The 15536-nt window shown below is 52.4% G+C and overlaps 1 protein-coding gene across 4 annotated transcripts in view; it reads right to left on the reverse strand.

Annotated features, from left to right (window-relative positions):
* Positions 1-2598: 2598 nt before the first annotated feature.
* DRD2 (dopamine receptor D2) overlaps positions 2599-15536 on the reverse strand; it is a 30335-nt gene continuing 17397 nt past the window's right edge. The window contains exons 2-8 of one of the 4 annotated variants that reach the window (XM_031506827.2): positions 14703-15006; positions 11323-11432; positions 10767-10903; positions 9930-10120; positions 8275-8361; positions 7305-7494; positions 2599-6786 (exon numbers count right to left, since the gene is read on the reverse strand). In XM_031506827.2, coding sequence (XP_031362687.1) covers positions 6593-6786; positions 7305-7494; positions 8275-8361; positions 9930-10120; positions 10767-10903; positions 11323-11432; positions 14703-14975 — 1182 coding nt within the window. In that variant the 5' untranslated portion in view covers positions 14976-15006 and the 3' untranslated portion in view covers positions 2599-6592. Of the gene's footprint in view, positions 6787-7304; positions 7645-8274; positions 8362-9929; positions 10121-10766; positions 10904-11322; positions 11433-14702; positions 15007-15536 lie in introns of all 4 variants that reach the window. The other 3 variants (XM_021530003.3, XM_031506828.2, XM_077788034.1) reach the window with 3 other exon arrangements.

Genomic DNA, 15536 nt, shown 5'->3' on the forward strand with positions numbered 1-15536 from the left:
GAAGGGCCTGGGTGGTGCCTGCTGCTCTGTCCTGCTGTCCTGGGGTAGGGGGTGATGTGGCAGGCTGTGGTCAGGAATTGTCACCCTTCACATCCTTAAAAATTCCCCATCCCAAGGCTCCCAGGCTCCAGGTGAAGAGGTGAGGCAGCTCTGTCCCCATTAGGAGCTGGGCTCTGGCATTGCCCCAGAGGGGCTCAGGGCTGCCCTGAGCAGGGAATTCTCTGGAATTGGGTGTGGGGTGATGCAGGGGAGGGGATGGAGGCTCCTGGAGGGGGAAAGCAGCCTGTTCCTGCAGAGTCAGCATTCCAGAGGCACTTCTGGAGAGGTGCCCCTCTCAGCCAGGAGCTCTGGGGGCTGATTCCCCCCACCTGCCCCAGTGCAGGGGCAGCAGCTGAGCCCCCTCCCTGCAGAGCTCATCTTCCCCAGCCTCCTGCACATTGTTCTGCTGCTGTGCCATGCCTGGCAGCCCTGCTTTGTGTCACCAACCCTCCTGGCAAAACCAGGAAAAACTGCTTTTCACCTTGTGCCACTGCTTTGTGTCACCAACCCCCCTGGCAAAACTAGGAAAAACTGCTTTTCACCTTGTGCCACTGCTTTGTGTCACCAACTCTCCTGGCAAAACCAGGAAAAACTGCTTTTCACCAAGGGCCCCGGCTTTGTGTCACCAACTCTCCTGGCAAAACCAGGAAAAACTGCTTTTCACCAAGGGCCCCGGCTTTGTGTCACCAACTCTCCTGGCAAAACCAGGAAAAACTGCTTTTCACCTTGTGCCACTGCTTTGTGTCACCAACTCTCCTGGCAAAACCAGGAAAAACTGCTTTTCACCAAGGGCCCCTGTTTTGTGTCACCAACTCCCCTTTGCTTGGGCAAAGGCAGGAAAACTGCTTTTCGCCTCGTGCCCCTGCTTTGTGTCACCAACTCCCCTTTGCTTGGGCACAACCAGGAAAAAACACTTTTCACCTCGTGCCCCTTTTTGTCACCAAACCCCCCTGGCAAAGCCAGGAAAATCCTCTTTTCACCGAGGCCAAGGACAATCCCGTGCTGCTCCATCCTCCCCAGCCTGGCACGAGGAGCTGGGGGTGCCGTGCCCCTGGCAGGCTCATCAGGCTGATTGCGTGCCAGGGAGGATGGCAGCAGGGAGCAGAGCTGCTCTGATAAATGTGCTCACTCACTCTCATTAGCCCACTCCTTCTTCCCGGGCCCAGCATGGCAGCTTGGGGAGGCACAATGTTTTCCTCTGCTTGGAAAGGGTTTTGCTTTGCTTCTTAAGTCTCTTTAAAGGCATTTCTAGGTCTGTTAATTATTCATGGCGTCTTAATGATGTTTAGTCCACTGTGATCACTCTTTCTTTGGTGAGGAAAGATGTTATTTGTGAGTCAAAAGCTCTTTATGAAGCAGACAGGCTGGTATCGTCAGAAAAACTTGGGGGAGCAGTTGGAATTATTAAAAGAAGCTTTGATTAAAGACAGGGAGTTAATTTAACAAGAGTAACTGGTTTTCTCTTTTTTATTTTTCCCTGGGTGTGCAGAAGAAAGCACAGCCATGGATGTGTCAGGCCTCACCTGGAGCAGAGGACTCACTCAGGTGCCCCAGGAGATGGGCAGATCATTCCTTTTATCTCTTCTGGCTGCTGTGAATGGTTTTTGTCCACAGGCTTAGAAATGGAATTTGGCTGGAAGGGTGAACCTCAGAGTCGCTGCCTTTGATCCTGGCAGGCTCAGGCCAGACAGGCAGAAAACAACCTGGAGTATCCTGTTTGATCTGAAAATATCATTTATTTGGGTGTGCTTGGGAGGGGAGGGGGCATTGGAGCTCCTAATTTTCCCTCAGTCACGGTGGCACTGAGGTAAATCATCCCACAGGGAGAATTCGGCCTCATTTGAACTCATCAGTTCTGGAGATTCTGGTTTCTGCATAAACTGAGGACTTTGGGGCAGGGATTATTCTGTGTTGGCTCAAAGCTGAGCAGACCTTTGGATCTGAAATGCCATTAAATTGAAATTTTAGCTTGTCCATTATTGGAGATGGACAGACAGCTTTCTTTCCCAGCAGTGGGATTGGTTTTATTTGTATTATTTTTTCTTCTTCTTTTGCATAAAGAAAATAATCTTTATTTTAAAAGTGCTGATTAAGCCTGGCTGAGGGTCCACCTGCACAAACACCAAACCTGAGAGTGTAGCTTGATAAAACATAAATGAAAATATTCCAAAATAAAACAATTAAGTCTTCCAGCATAAATTCAGCTGGGCATCTCTGCCTGCCACCCCTTCCTCCTCCCATCCTCCCCAGCCCACTTCTGCCCGGGAGAGGAGAGACATTTCAGACCATTTCCTTTCTGTCTGTGCCTTTCTGCATCTTCCCTGTCTCGTGTCTGACTCTCGTGGCTGCAGGCAAGACAAACACCAGAATTCTCAAGGATAGACTGGGGTGAGGGAGGAAAAAGGGAAGTAGTCTGGAAAGCAGGGGCAGAAAAAAGCCAAATCTCCTGTGAAGGCAGCTTCTGCTCTGTGTTTGAGCTCTGCAGCAGAACCACAGCAGCTCCCTGGAGCTGAGCTCTGGGGGAAACCAGAACAAAACAATCAGATCGACATCAGGGCGGCTTGTGCAAGTCTCTGTTTAATTACATGAAGACATTGGTTGGTGTCACATGTACCTGTGATGGGCATTTTATACATTCCTGACTCCCAAGGAGTCGTGTTTGCTCTGGAGATTTTCACCACAAGAGGTAGTGGCTTTATTTTCCTGTTTTCCTCTTTTTTTTTTTTATTTTATTTTTTTTATTATTATTTCAGCAGGATTGGATAAGCTGGTTAGACCTACTGGAGTTAATTTATTCTTCAGCCAGGAAGATAAACAGTTCTGTGGAGTGGGAGCAAGCAGGCAAGCAGCAAATACAGTGCAGGCAGAATTCACTGGCTTTTAATTCAAACCTGTTTGGGGGTGCAGAGATCCCCACCCAGGGCTTCAGCAAGCTGGGAATCACAGGGAGGGAAAGCAGGAACAGGAAGACTCAATAAGCAGAAGGAAAGCTTCAGTTATAAATAATGAATCACAAAAGAGGGACTAGAGCAAGGCTCTGAAGTTCTGGAGGAACAAAGAAATGAAATCTTCTTGTTAAGGTGTTTTTAAAAACCAGCTCAGTGCCCTTCCCATCACCAGCATGTCCTGCCAGCACAAGTCCTTGGGGAAGCAGAGGTTTCTTTTTCCAGAGTGGAGGGAGCAGTGAGGTGTGGGTTTGCCAGGCTCAGAGCTGTGGATGGGCTCTGAGGAGTTCCTCCGAGGAGTTCCTACAAGGAGTTCCTCCGAGGAGTTCCTCCGAGGAGTTCCTACAAGGAGTTCCTACAAGGAATTCCTACGAGCAGCTCTGAGGAGTTCCTACAAGGAGTTCCAATGAGCAGCTCTGAGGAGTTCCTCCGAGGAGTTCCTCCGAGGAGTTCCTACAAAGAATTCCTACAAGCAGCTCTGAGGAGTTCCTACAAGGAGTTCCGATGAGCAGCTCTGAGGAGTTCCTACGAGGAGTTCCTACAAGGAGTTCCTACGAGGAGTTCCTACAAGCAGCTCTGAGGAGTTCCTATGAGGAGTGAGTTCCTACGAGGAGTTCCTCTGAGGAGTTCCTACAAGGAATTCCTACGAGCAGCTCTGAGGAGTTCCTATGAGGAGTGAGTTCCTCCGAGGAGTTCCTCCAAGGAGTTCCTGGAGGAGTTCCTACGAGGAGTTCCTCCGAGCATCTCTAAGGAGTTCCTATGAGGAGTGAGTTCCTCCGAGGAGTTCCTCCAAGGCGTTCCTCCAAGGAGTTCCTCCGAAGAGTTCCTCCGAGCAGCTCCCACGCAGCCACTGCTCTCCTGGTGCCAGCCTTGCTCTGGGCACTGCTCCACTCCTTCAAAGCCAGAGGTGAGGATGAGGTTTGGTGCTCAGAAGGGCGAGGCTCAGGTCTGGCTTTCAAAGTGCTTTATTTGCTGTCTGGAAGTGCAGGAGCTTCGTGGGGAAGGAAAACTGCAGAGCTGGCCGGAGCTGGCACTGCCACCTCCCCGAGGGCACTGGGGATTTCACACGCCCAAAATTCAGCCTGCAGCGCTGGGAAGGAGCAGCTCGAAGTGTCTTGGGAGTGACCAGTGGGCTGCAGGTAACTCCTCACAGCAAATTTGGGATATCACACCTACGCATTTTTGCTCCACATGAAGGACAGAGGCCTTTTCCTGCAGCTTTTTTTCCCTCCGTGGCATTCTGGAAGAGTTTTTCAGGTGGGTTGAGCTAGAAAGTTCTGCTTCTAGATTCAGAAAAAAAAAAAAAAATGGGAGCGAGGCACACAGCCTTGGAGATGAGGATTTTCCTTGGGTTAAAACTGGACACAAAGTAAAATTATGGCACAAAGTTGATGTATTATCCACATTACCCTGAGGGATATTATTATTCCACTTCTCCTGAGGGCTCACACCAGGCTTTAGCACAGGGCAAACATCATCTATGGCAACTTCCCAATGCTTGAAAGCGTTTTTGTCTATATATGTAATATTTGCTATTTTTGTTCATCTCCCCACCTGTTAATTCCCCAAGTCAAATGGATCTTTCTGCTTGTAAATACATTAAAAACCACACCAGTAATTTGTTGCTATTTTTGTGCCCAAAAACCTCCTGCCTTTACATCATTCTGTGAGTTTTGGGGTACAAGTCTGAGTTGATTCCCATCACTGAGTGAATTTGTTTGGTTAAAACCATGGGGAAGAAAGAACAGCTCATGTGTGCCTGAGATCTCTCAAGCTGCAAAATTTCCCAATTTTGCAGTTTTTAGCAATGAAGAGCCAGGTTCAAATGTTACACAAGGCTGTGGGCTGAAAATCAAAGCCCTGGATTCCAGGCCCTTCCAGGAATGCCAGGTTTGGAACAGAAACCTGGGGATTAAGGTGGGACTGCTGCTTCAATTTTAGAAAACAACTGAGATTATGTGCCAGAGCTGCTTGCTGTAATCTCTTCCTGAATCAGAGCTGGAACGCATCCTACCAGCACAGGAGATGCTCTGGTGGCAGGAAATCCAGGGAATTAGAGGAAACCTTGGCAGATCTGCACCTCATCTGAAGCGGAAACTGAGTGAATATTCCACAAACTGCATAGAGAAAAAAAGGGATTCTATTGCTCTCCCATTTGTGTTTTTTACGCCTTTAGAAAACAGCAGGAAACTGCACCCTGGGAGCCTGCCCCTGTTTATGGCTATTGCAACCCTCTGCTGCTCCACATCCTGCAGGAATTTCTAGCCAGACCTATTTCCACGTGGTTTTATTCACCTTGCTGTGTTTTATTTACAGAGATATTGCAAAGTATCACGTGAACTGAGTACAAATAGCACGTACAGCGTGGGTTTGGCAGTGCCAGATTCAGCGTGGTGAAATGATGCTCTCACGGGCTTTCCATCCCTAGAACCCATGGAAAAATAGATAGCAGAGAGTAAGGGATGCTGGGAACATCCAGACCTTCCCAGAGTCCAGCTTGGACACAGGAGCTGGTCCAGGTAGGGGCTTTCTTGGGGTTTTATTCTGGCTTTTTCCAAAATGCACAGTTTTATCTCCTTGACTGTTGATTTAAATTAGGCACAATGTTATTCTGCACTCTCTGGGGAGAGACAGAGGCAAATCAGAGCCGAGGTGCTCCTTGGGACCCCTGATTTAGGTGAGAAGAACCAGCCCTGGCCCGGCTGGGTGCTCAGGGTGCCTCCCCTGGCACAGTGTCCTCGTGTCTGTACATTCACCACGCTGCCACCCCTCCCCTGCTGTCACCCTGGGCAGAGCCTGGAGATGAGCTGCTGGTGGGCAGAAATCGCTGATGGGAGATGAGGGGGTCCTGTTGGATGTACACCATGCAAGACAAGGTTCCACTCCTTGAATTTTCCTCTCCATCTCTTTTTTTTTTTTTTTTTTTTTTTTTTTGGCTTGGGGCTCCAAAATCCATCCTGTTTACGCCGATGGTTTGATGTGAATCTGATGCCCCCTTCTCCCTTCCACCCATGGCTCGTAGGCTCACTCTGCTGCAGGGTCTGTGGGTGGCAGAACCTTCCCGACCCACCTGGGGACCTCTGGAAGTTTTTTTGGGTTGGTTTTTATGTAATTTCTGAAGGCTTCAGCAGTTAAACACCGGGTGAGTCAGCTCGAGGTGAAGGCAAAGCTATTGCACGGAGCTCCCAGAGGCCCCGTGTGGCTCCTGCTGCCAAGCGGGAAGGACGGCCTTGTCTTTGGTGAGAGTTGTGCCTCTGGCCCAGCGCTACCTCCTGCTGGCCCCGTGGCCACTCTGTGTCCAGCGTGTCCAGTGCACTCCAGGCCGGGCGGCCACGGGCGAGAGCCGAGCGAGAGCGCCGCGACCCTCGCACTTCCACTTCCAACACGGCGTGAGCGTGGCTCTGAAAAGCGCCCTTGGGGCCGGTCCAGAGGTCACCCAGCGGGGTGAGAGACCCTCCTGCCTCGCTCCATCCCCACCAGGTGCTCGGGCACCGAGCGCTGCCCGGCTCAAGAGCTCCAGCCCCTCCCCGGCCGCCCCGCCGTGCGTGAATGGCATCGCTTCCTCTTCCCCCTCCGTCCCTAAAGAAATGCGGGTGCTGTTTGTGGCTTTAGCAGTGGAGGATCTTCATGAAAGCCTTGCGAAACTCGATGTTGAAGGTGGTGTAGATAATCGGGTTGACAGCGCTGTTGACGTAGCCGAGCCACGTGAAGGCGCTGTACATGGCCGGCGGGATGTTGCAGTCGCAGTGCATGTTCAGGATGTGAGTGATGAAGAAGGGGAGCCAGCAGATGATGAAAACACCTAGGGGGGAAAAGGAGACAGGAGGATTTTGATTGCTGAAAGCTGGGCAGATTCTCGGGCTGGGGGAGCAGCGAGGTTCCCTTTGGTGGAAGGGGAATGCATTTCCCAGAGGAATGAGCTTTGTGTTTGTGTGCTGTGCCCTGGTCTGCATCCTGCCCTGCTACTAAAGAACTCCTCTGCTCGAGGAATGAGCCCGGACACAGCAGAAACTCTGCCCTTCAGAGGGGCCAGCTCTGCTGAGCTCTGCTGCCTTTTGCTCCAGAAAGCCCAGGAGCTCTTCCCTGGTTTTGGGGGCTCAGATGCCCCCGAGAAGGGCAGCTTTGGGCACCCTCAGTGCAGCACTGCCAGCTGTGCGTGGCTGGGGAGGAGGAACCCCTCCATGGGCAGCCCTTGCCTGCTATCCCCTAATGCACGAAGGGAAATGAGTTCTGAGGGGGGCTGGTGGAAAATCAACCTGCAGGGGCCATGGGGACTGGGATTTCTGCAGGGACCCCAGGGCAGGCAGGGCACGCTCTCACCAAGCACGATGGCCAGCATCTGGGTGGCTTTCTTCTCCTTCTGCTGGGACATTTTCCTCCTGATCACGGCCTTGAGCAAGTTCCTCGTCTTGCCGTTGGGCAGGGAGTGGATCTCGAAGACCTTGGCTGTGTGGTGGGATTCTTTGGCATGGCCATTCTTCTCCACCTTCCCAGGGCTGCTCAGGGGTGCCTGCAGGGTAGAGTTGTTGCCCCGATTAGAAGCAACTGGCACAATCAACTGGTGGTTACTTGGTGCTGTGGGTTTGAGGGCCGCTTTCTCAGGGGGACTGGTACTGGACACCATCTCCATTTCCATCTCTTCTATGTGACTCTCTGCCTCCTGGACAAGAATCAAATGTCCACAACATAATGACAGGTAAATACACAGAGAGGAGCAACGAACATTCCTTACAGAGTGAAGCTGGACGATGCCGGAGAACAGTGAATCCCTCTTCTCCCTCCCTGCGTGGCACCTGGAGAAAGGGCTCTGCTGTGTTTGGATATACTGGGCACATGGGATTGACAGAGCTGCACTGGAGGATTCTCCTTTTTGGCACAAAGAGGCTCAGAAATGGGGGAGACGCTGTCCCCGCTCCCTACAGATTTTATTCAGGTTTGCAGAATGCAAATAAATAAAACTGGAATCAACAACCAAAACCCATCAAAGCCAATGCAGTCCAAGATTTAAATAACAGAGAGGAGAAGGAAATCAAAGGCACAAAAATGTTCAAATGCCGTGGCTTTTAGAGCTGATCTTTCGGTGAGCTTAATCTGGCTTTGTGAGCTCTGTGAGCTTAAACCCCCTGCTTCACTCCAAGGAATGGGAAGACTATTTAAATTTCGAGATCGAATGGTAACCTTTGCTCTTAGGTTTATTTTTCTCCCACCCTACATAAATTAACCTCACGTCCTGAGGGAGAAGGGGAAGGCTGAAGGCTCTGGAAAGCTCCCACTTCTCTTTAACACTCACCACTTTGCGCTTATTAACTTGGAAGCTCCCATTGGACTTCACAATAACTGTGCAGAGCTTGACGTCTTCTGGATGAGTGCATTTGTCCTAAGGGGCAAGCACCAGCTCAGAGGTTACACAGGCAGAGAGGGGTTGGGAAGGGAAGCTGGTAAGGGAGGCACGTGGGAATACAAAGGAATGAATCAGGAATTCATCAGCGCGGCTGAGGTGCCGGGCCGGATGGAGAAGTGGATGATGGAGAAGTGGTGTGGAGGAGCAGGGATGGAGGCTGCTGCCCACCGTGCTGCTCAGCAGAGGGAGGAGGCCACGGAGCTCTGCTGTGTTGGTGTGTCCCTGTCTGGCTGCCTCCTCTGCGGGCAGCACCGTGTGGAGCTGGAGCCTCGGGGGCTGCGCGTCCCCCTGGCTGTGCATCCCCCTGGCTGTGCATCCCCCTGGCTGTGCATCCCCCTGGCTGTGCTGCTGTGCCGCCAGAGCCGTGGTTTGACAAGTGGATTCACAGCCAGCCCGCCCGGCTGGGCTCCCTGACACGCAGCTCCCGTGGGGACAGCACATCCCTGCAGAGCTGTCCTTCCCAGAGAGGGGCTGGCACCCCAGGCAGTGCCACCGACCCTGGGGACACCTGACAGCGCCCAAAGGGGGGTCCAGGAGAGCTGGAGAGGGGCACAGGGAACGGCCTTAAGTGAAGGAGGGTGGGTTTAGATCGGATATTAGGGAGAAATTCCTCCCTGTGAGGTGGGAGGCCCTGGCACAGGGTGCCCAGAGCAGCTGTGGCTGCCCCATCCCTGGGAGTGTCCAAGGCCAGGTTGGATGGGGTTTGGAGCCATGTGGGATAATGGAAGGTGTCCCTGCCATGGGCTTTAGTGTCCCTCCTGACCCAAACCGTTCCTCGAGCCTGTGATTCTGCAGGACTGACCCAGACACTGCTGCAGCCTCTGTCCTTGGCTAGCCCAGCCCAGCCCAAGGCAATGCTCGGGGTCAATGCAGCAGCTCCTGGTGCAGATCTGCTGCTGGCACAGCCCTGAGATCCAGGGGGGCCCGAGGAGCCCCAGGCAGCGAGCTGGGAGCCCAGGCAGAGAGCTGGGACCCCAGACAGTGAGCTGGGACCCCAGGCAGTGAGCTGGGAGCCCAGGCAGTGAGCTGGGAGCCCAGGCAGCGAGCTGGGACCCCAGTCAGCGAGATGGGACCCCAGGCAGTGAGTTGGGACCCCAGACAGCGAGCTGGGACCCCAGACAGTGAGCTGGGAGCCCAGACAGTGAGCTGGGAGCCCAGGCAATGAGCTGGGAGCCCAGGCTGTGCAGCTGGGAGCCCAGGCAGTGAGCTGGGACCCCAGACAGTGAGCTGGGAGCCCAGACAGTGAGCTGGGAGCCCAGGCAGTGAGCTGGGACCCCAGGCAGCGAGCTGGGACCCCAGACAGTGAGCTGGGAGCCCAGGCAATGAGCTGGGAGCCCAGGCAGTGAGCTGGGGGCCCAGACAGTGAGTTGGGAGCCCAGGCAATGAGCTGGGACCCCAGACAGTGAGCTGGGAGCCCAGGCAGTGAGCTGGGAGCCCAGGCAGTGAGCTGGGAGCCCAGGCTGCCACACCACCCCTGGGAGCTGTGGCCCAGGTGGGTGGTGTGGGGCAGGGGAGCAGGGCAGGGGAGGAAGCGAGGCTGGTACCTTCAGGGGCGCCTGCGTGTCCGAGTCCAGCACGTGGCTGCTGCGCTTGGTGCTGACACGCTTCCTGCGCCGCCGCAGCACGATGTAGATCTGCACGTACACCAGCAGCGTGACGATGAAGGGCACGTAGAAGGACACGATGGAGGAGTACACCACGAAGGCAGGGTTGCCAATGATGCATTCCTTCTCATCTGGAAGAGAAAGCCGTTCAGGATTAGTGGAATTGTCATCCCAGGGAGGTGGTGGAATCACCATCTCTGGGTGTGTTTAAAATAGGCTGGACGTTGCACTTGGTGCTGTAGTCTAGTGAGGTGTTGGGGCATGGGTTGGACTTGATGATCTTAGAGCTCTCTTCCAACCCCATTATTCTGTGATTCTGTGTGGTTGCTGTCCCACCTCCCCTCGGGCTATAGGGAATTCCTGGCTACTCCTTGCCTCAAAGCTAAGGACTGCTGATCCCCTGCTGCATCCAGCCCAGTGTTCCCGGGAAACTGCTGCCTGAACTGCCAGTCCTTTCTCTGCTGCCTCAGGGAAGGTTGTGCCCCATGGCTTTCCTCTTTGTGTGTTTTAATAGAAGAAAGATTTTGAATTTGTAGTGGTTAAGGTTACACATGTTGGTGTTGTGTGAACTTCTACGTCACCTCAGTTCTGGTGAGTCTGAAACCCTGCCCTGGAACAGCTGGAGACAAAACAGACCCAGAACCAGCATGAAAACAGTGAGGGGGCAGAGGGAGGGAACACTTAAAATACACCTCAGACCTGATGCCACCTTCATGCCTGCCTACCTGGGGACCCAGGGGGACAGCAGGAGCCAGCTGCAGGTGGCACAGCCCTCACCTGTGTTGTTGAGGCCGAAGAGGAGCGGGCAGGAGATGGCAAAGGAGAGCACCCAGACCACGGCGATCATGACGGTGACCCTGCGCTTGGAGCTGTAGCGGGTGTTGTAGAGCATGGGCATGGCCACGGCTGTGTACCTGCAGGGGACACCCCAGGCTGCTGTCACCTTGCCAGGGCTGCCAGGACACCCCCAGGCTGCTGTCACCCTGCCAGCACCCAGTTCCTGCCCAGCCAGCACAGCTCACCATGCCAGGGTGGCTGCAGCCACACCAGGAGGGGTGAGGCTGGGTCAGCTCCTTCCACCCTGGCCAGCAACGCCGGCTGCACATCCCAGAATGCAGAGAGAAGGGCAAAGCCAGGGGAAAACAGAGGAAATTCCAGCTGTGTTCCCAGCACCAGCGTTGCTGAGCCTCCTGACACAATTCCCTGCTCTCAGCTCATCGAGATCCTCCAAGCTGCTCTTCAAAAATGTCCCACCATTTTCTGGCCACACGGACGTGGCTGGGACCTGCCAGCCCGGGTCTGGCACAGCCTGGTGGTGGCACAGGGCCCTCACCTGTCGATGCTGATGGCACAGAGGTTGAGGATGCTGGCAGTGCACATCATGACATCCAGGGTGACAAAGATATCACAGTGGATGCGGCTGAACCGCCACTCCCCGACCACCTGCAAAGAGAGAATGGGCTGGTGAGGAATCCCTGGGGCTGGTGAGCAATCCTTGAGGCTGGTGAGCAATCCCAGGGGCTGGTGAGCAATCCTTGGGGCTGTGAGCAATCCCTGGGGCTGGTGAGGTATCCCAGGGGCTGGTGAGCAATCCTTGGGGCTGGTGAGGAATCCCTGGGGCTGGTGAGCAATCCTTGGGGCTGGTGAGGAATCCCTGGGGCTAGTGAGCAATCCTTGGGGCTGCTGAGGAATCCCTGGGGCTGTGAGCAATCCCTGGGGCTGGTGAGGTATCCCAGGGGCTGGTGAGCAATCCTTGGGGCTGGTGAGGAATCCCTGGGGCTGGTGAGCAATCCTTGGGGCTGGTGAGGAATCCCTGGGGCTAGTGAGCAATCCTTGGGGCTGCTGAGGAATCCCTGGGGCTGGTGAGCAATCCTTGAGGCTGGTGAGCAATCCCTGGGGCTGGTGAGCAATCCCTGGGGCTGGTGAGCAATACCAGGGGCTGGTGAGGTATCCCAGGGGCTGGTGAGGTATCCCAGGGGCTGGGCTGCTGGCAGGGCACACAAGGAGAGTTTGGCTCCAGGATGGAGAGGCTGGTGGGTGGCTGGGGCAGAGCTCTGCCCCTTCCCAGCCATTCTCCCTTGGTTCCACCCTGCTGCTCTCTGCGGCTTTGGGCAGCCCCAGCACAACCCTGGGCTCACATTCCAGTGCCACCGGGGAGAACAAGGCTCCTCCAACTCACAAGGGGAGATAAAGGAGCTCAAACAGCTCCCTGAAGTATTTCAAGGCAGGATGAGAAGGGAAATACATTCATTTTAATTCCCAAGCGCCTCTGATTTTACTTACAGCTTTTTCCCAGACAATTTTTCCAATTACACCCAGCAAAGGTCAGCAGCAGACAAGCAAGAGCTTTCTTTCATTTCTTAGTTTAAAAATCAGGCTAGGCATTCCTCACCTTCATCGGATTTTTTTTTTTTTTTTGGTGAACAAAATGAGTTTAATTCAGAGTGAAAAGCCTTTAACACTCCACACGATGTGCTAAAGACAAAGAACTAATGATAACACTTCCAGGCACCAGTAGCCTTTTTTCTCTTCACTTCTCTTGCTGTTGAAGCTGAACTTTGCCAATTAAGTTTAATAGCAATTATTCGGACTGCTGTGTTTGACATGTGATGAAAAAAAAGTATATTTCCCTCTAACAAAAATAGAGCCCTACTGCATTTGAAAATAGAATGAATAAGATATCTATTCTTCAGTTATTTCTGCTCTGATATACATAACCATAGGCAGCATAAAGAAGGAAGAATGACTGCATTGAAGCCTGAGTGACAGATGAATACTCAGTGATTAAAAAAGCACTTAAGAGACAGTTACATCAGGAACTTTGAGGAGAATTTGCCCAAAGGCAAAGGTTTCCAGCCAGATCCAAACCTCTGTAAAACCAATTTCCTGAGGGGATGGTTTGGGGGAAGCTGCAGCAGTTCTTTCTCTTGGTGTTTTCATTTGTGTTGGAGAAACCTCCAAAACTTGGGGGTAAAAGATCTGTTTGCACCAAGGCTGGGGTTTCTTCAAGAACTTCATTTTGATTGTGAGCTTTAGGCCAAGCTTGTGACACAAAACCTGGAGAGAATTGCCCCAGCTGGTAGGTGAAGGCAGCTGTGCCTCCTGACCAGCCCCTGCACGTGAGCCCAGGAGAGGGAGAGAATTTAGTTTTATTTGTGGTTTATTCTTCTGCTTTAAAATTAAAAAGGGTCTGAGAGATTCCTGTGGCTGGACCTGAGGGAGCAGGAGCTTCTCCCAGCATCAGCCTCTGCTTCCGATGGGTGGAAAAGACCAGAACAGGAGATGAATTCCCAGAGCCTGTGGCCACCTTAAGGAGCTTCAGCAGAGGCTCCAGTGCCATGAAAACACTCATTAACTCGGGTGCTAATTAGCATTGTGCTCTCTCACAGCCCGTGCCACCTCAGTGGGTTTGTTTTGCTTTGCAGCAGGACTTAATGTGCTCATTGATGCTGGCTCTGCCCCTGCTCTCCTCCCTGTGCTCTCATTCCCTTCCTGAGTGAGCGCCTGGAAATTGGAAACTCAGGATGGTTTTGTGCTGAAGGCTGAGGTGTGAAAAGGGATTTTTTTTTCCCTCTATATTGTGGCATAAAATCTGTAGATCCCATCCTGCTTCCACAATTGCCTTCCTGCAGCCCTTGAGAAACAAGGCCTTGGTTGCTATTTTTTTTTTTTTTCTGGATTCAATGATCCTTGTGGGTCCACTCCACCTCCACAAATTTCATGTGGTTTCAGTGTGATACCCACGGTGGAGTTCTGAACACAAAATTGGGGTCTTTTCCCAATTTTTGTCCCCTCTCAGCCCCAAATTTCTGCTGCAATTGGGCTATCATTTAGTCCTCTGAGCAGCCGTGGGGTTTCTAGCTACCTGCTCTCCTATCCACCACCTGGAAAAAAAATGGACATTTTGGGAATGAAAAAGCTACAATTTCAGGAACAATGCAATTTCAGGAATGGAAAAAATTGCAATTTCAGGAACGAAAAAATCTGCACTTCAGGGAAGGAAAAAACTCTGTATTTAGAGCATGAAGAACATTTGGGGGGGAATTCAGGAGGATGATTTCCAGGTTGCTGGACCCTCCCCATCTGTGGGAATGCAGAGCTTCCCTCTGGCTGCCCTGGGACCCTGGCAGGGCTCAGGAACCCCCCTGGACAGAGCCCCCAGAGACACTGGCTGTGATCTCTGGCCATGGAAAAGAGTTTTCCATCTTACAGGGTGAATTACAAGCTCTGAGTGTTTGATATCAGTAATAATTAAGTGTGGCACGGGTGCAAAAGTAAAATTTTAGGATTCTAGATGAGGGGTCCAAAGGGGACAAGCTGGAGGAAATTGGGTGTGCCTTGTCCTTTTTCTCCTTCTTCATGCCCTCCATGTCTCACTGTGGTGTTGGCATTTTTCTGTTGGTTCAGGCTGGGGACACACTGTCCAACGCAGGTGACAGATATTGGCACGTTCTTGTAAATGCAGCCCAGGGAGTTTCTGGTATTGAATGTTTGTCACATCCCACTGAGGGCAGAGCCCCACACGCTGCCCTGCAGGACAGAGCTGGGCAGGGCAGCAGAACATGTGAGAGATAAACAGAATAAACAACCTGGAAACCAGCACAGACCAATGATGGCTTCTGCTTTGGCAGGGGGTGACAGACAGAGACTTTCTACAATCTCAGAATCATCAATACCTCAGATTCTGATACCCACCGTCCCTCCAGCCCTTACCTCCATGTAGACCACCCAGGGCATGCAGAGCGTGGCCACCAGCAGGTCAGCCACGGCCAGGCTGACGATCAGGTAGTTGGTGGTGGTCTGCAGGGCTCTCTCCCGGGACACGGCCATGCACACCAGCACGTTGCCGAAGACGATGATGAAGATGAGGAGGGCGAGCAGCACGGCGTAGTAGTTGTAGTGCGGCCTCTGCGCCGCCTCCGAGGCGTTCAGGGCCCTGCTCCAGTTCCTGTCCCCGTCGTACCACGAGAGGTTGAGGGGATCCATGGGGCTCCGCGTGCCAGCTGCCAGCTCCGCCCTGCCACGGACGGGTGGGAGAGGCCAGCGTGGAAAATGGAAAGGGAAAATGTGAAAAACGCCCATCGCTTGGTTTTTACATTTTTTTTTAAATGTTTAATAATAATAAAACAGTTATTAAATGTTTAATAATAATAAAACCCTGCCACAGAGGGGTTGGAGAGGCCAGCGTGGCAAATGGAAATGGAAAACGTGAAAAGCGCCCATTGCTTGGTTTTGAATTTTTTTTAAATGTTTAATAATAATAAAACCCTGCCACAGAGGAGTTGGAGAGGCCAGCGTGGCAAATGGAAATGGAAAATGTGAAAAATGCCCATCGCTTGGTTTTTAAAATTTTTTAAAAGTTTAATAATAATAAAACCCTGCCATAGAGGGGTTGGAAAGGCCAGCGTGGAAAATGGAAATGGAAAATGTGAAAAATGCCCATCGCTTGTTTTTTAATTTTTTAAAAAATGTTTAATAATAATAAAACAGTTATTAAACGTTTAATAATAATAATAAAACCCTGCCACGGAGGGGTTGGAGAGGCCA

Source organism: Lonchura striata, chromosome 23 (assembly GCF_046129695.1).
Source record: "Lonchura striata isolate bLonStr1 chromosome 23, bLonStr1.mat, whole genome shotgun sequence".
Taxonomy (NCBI): Eukaryota; Metazoa; Chordata; class Aves; order Passeriformes; family Estrildidae; genus Lonchura; species Lonchura striata.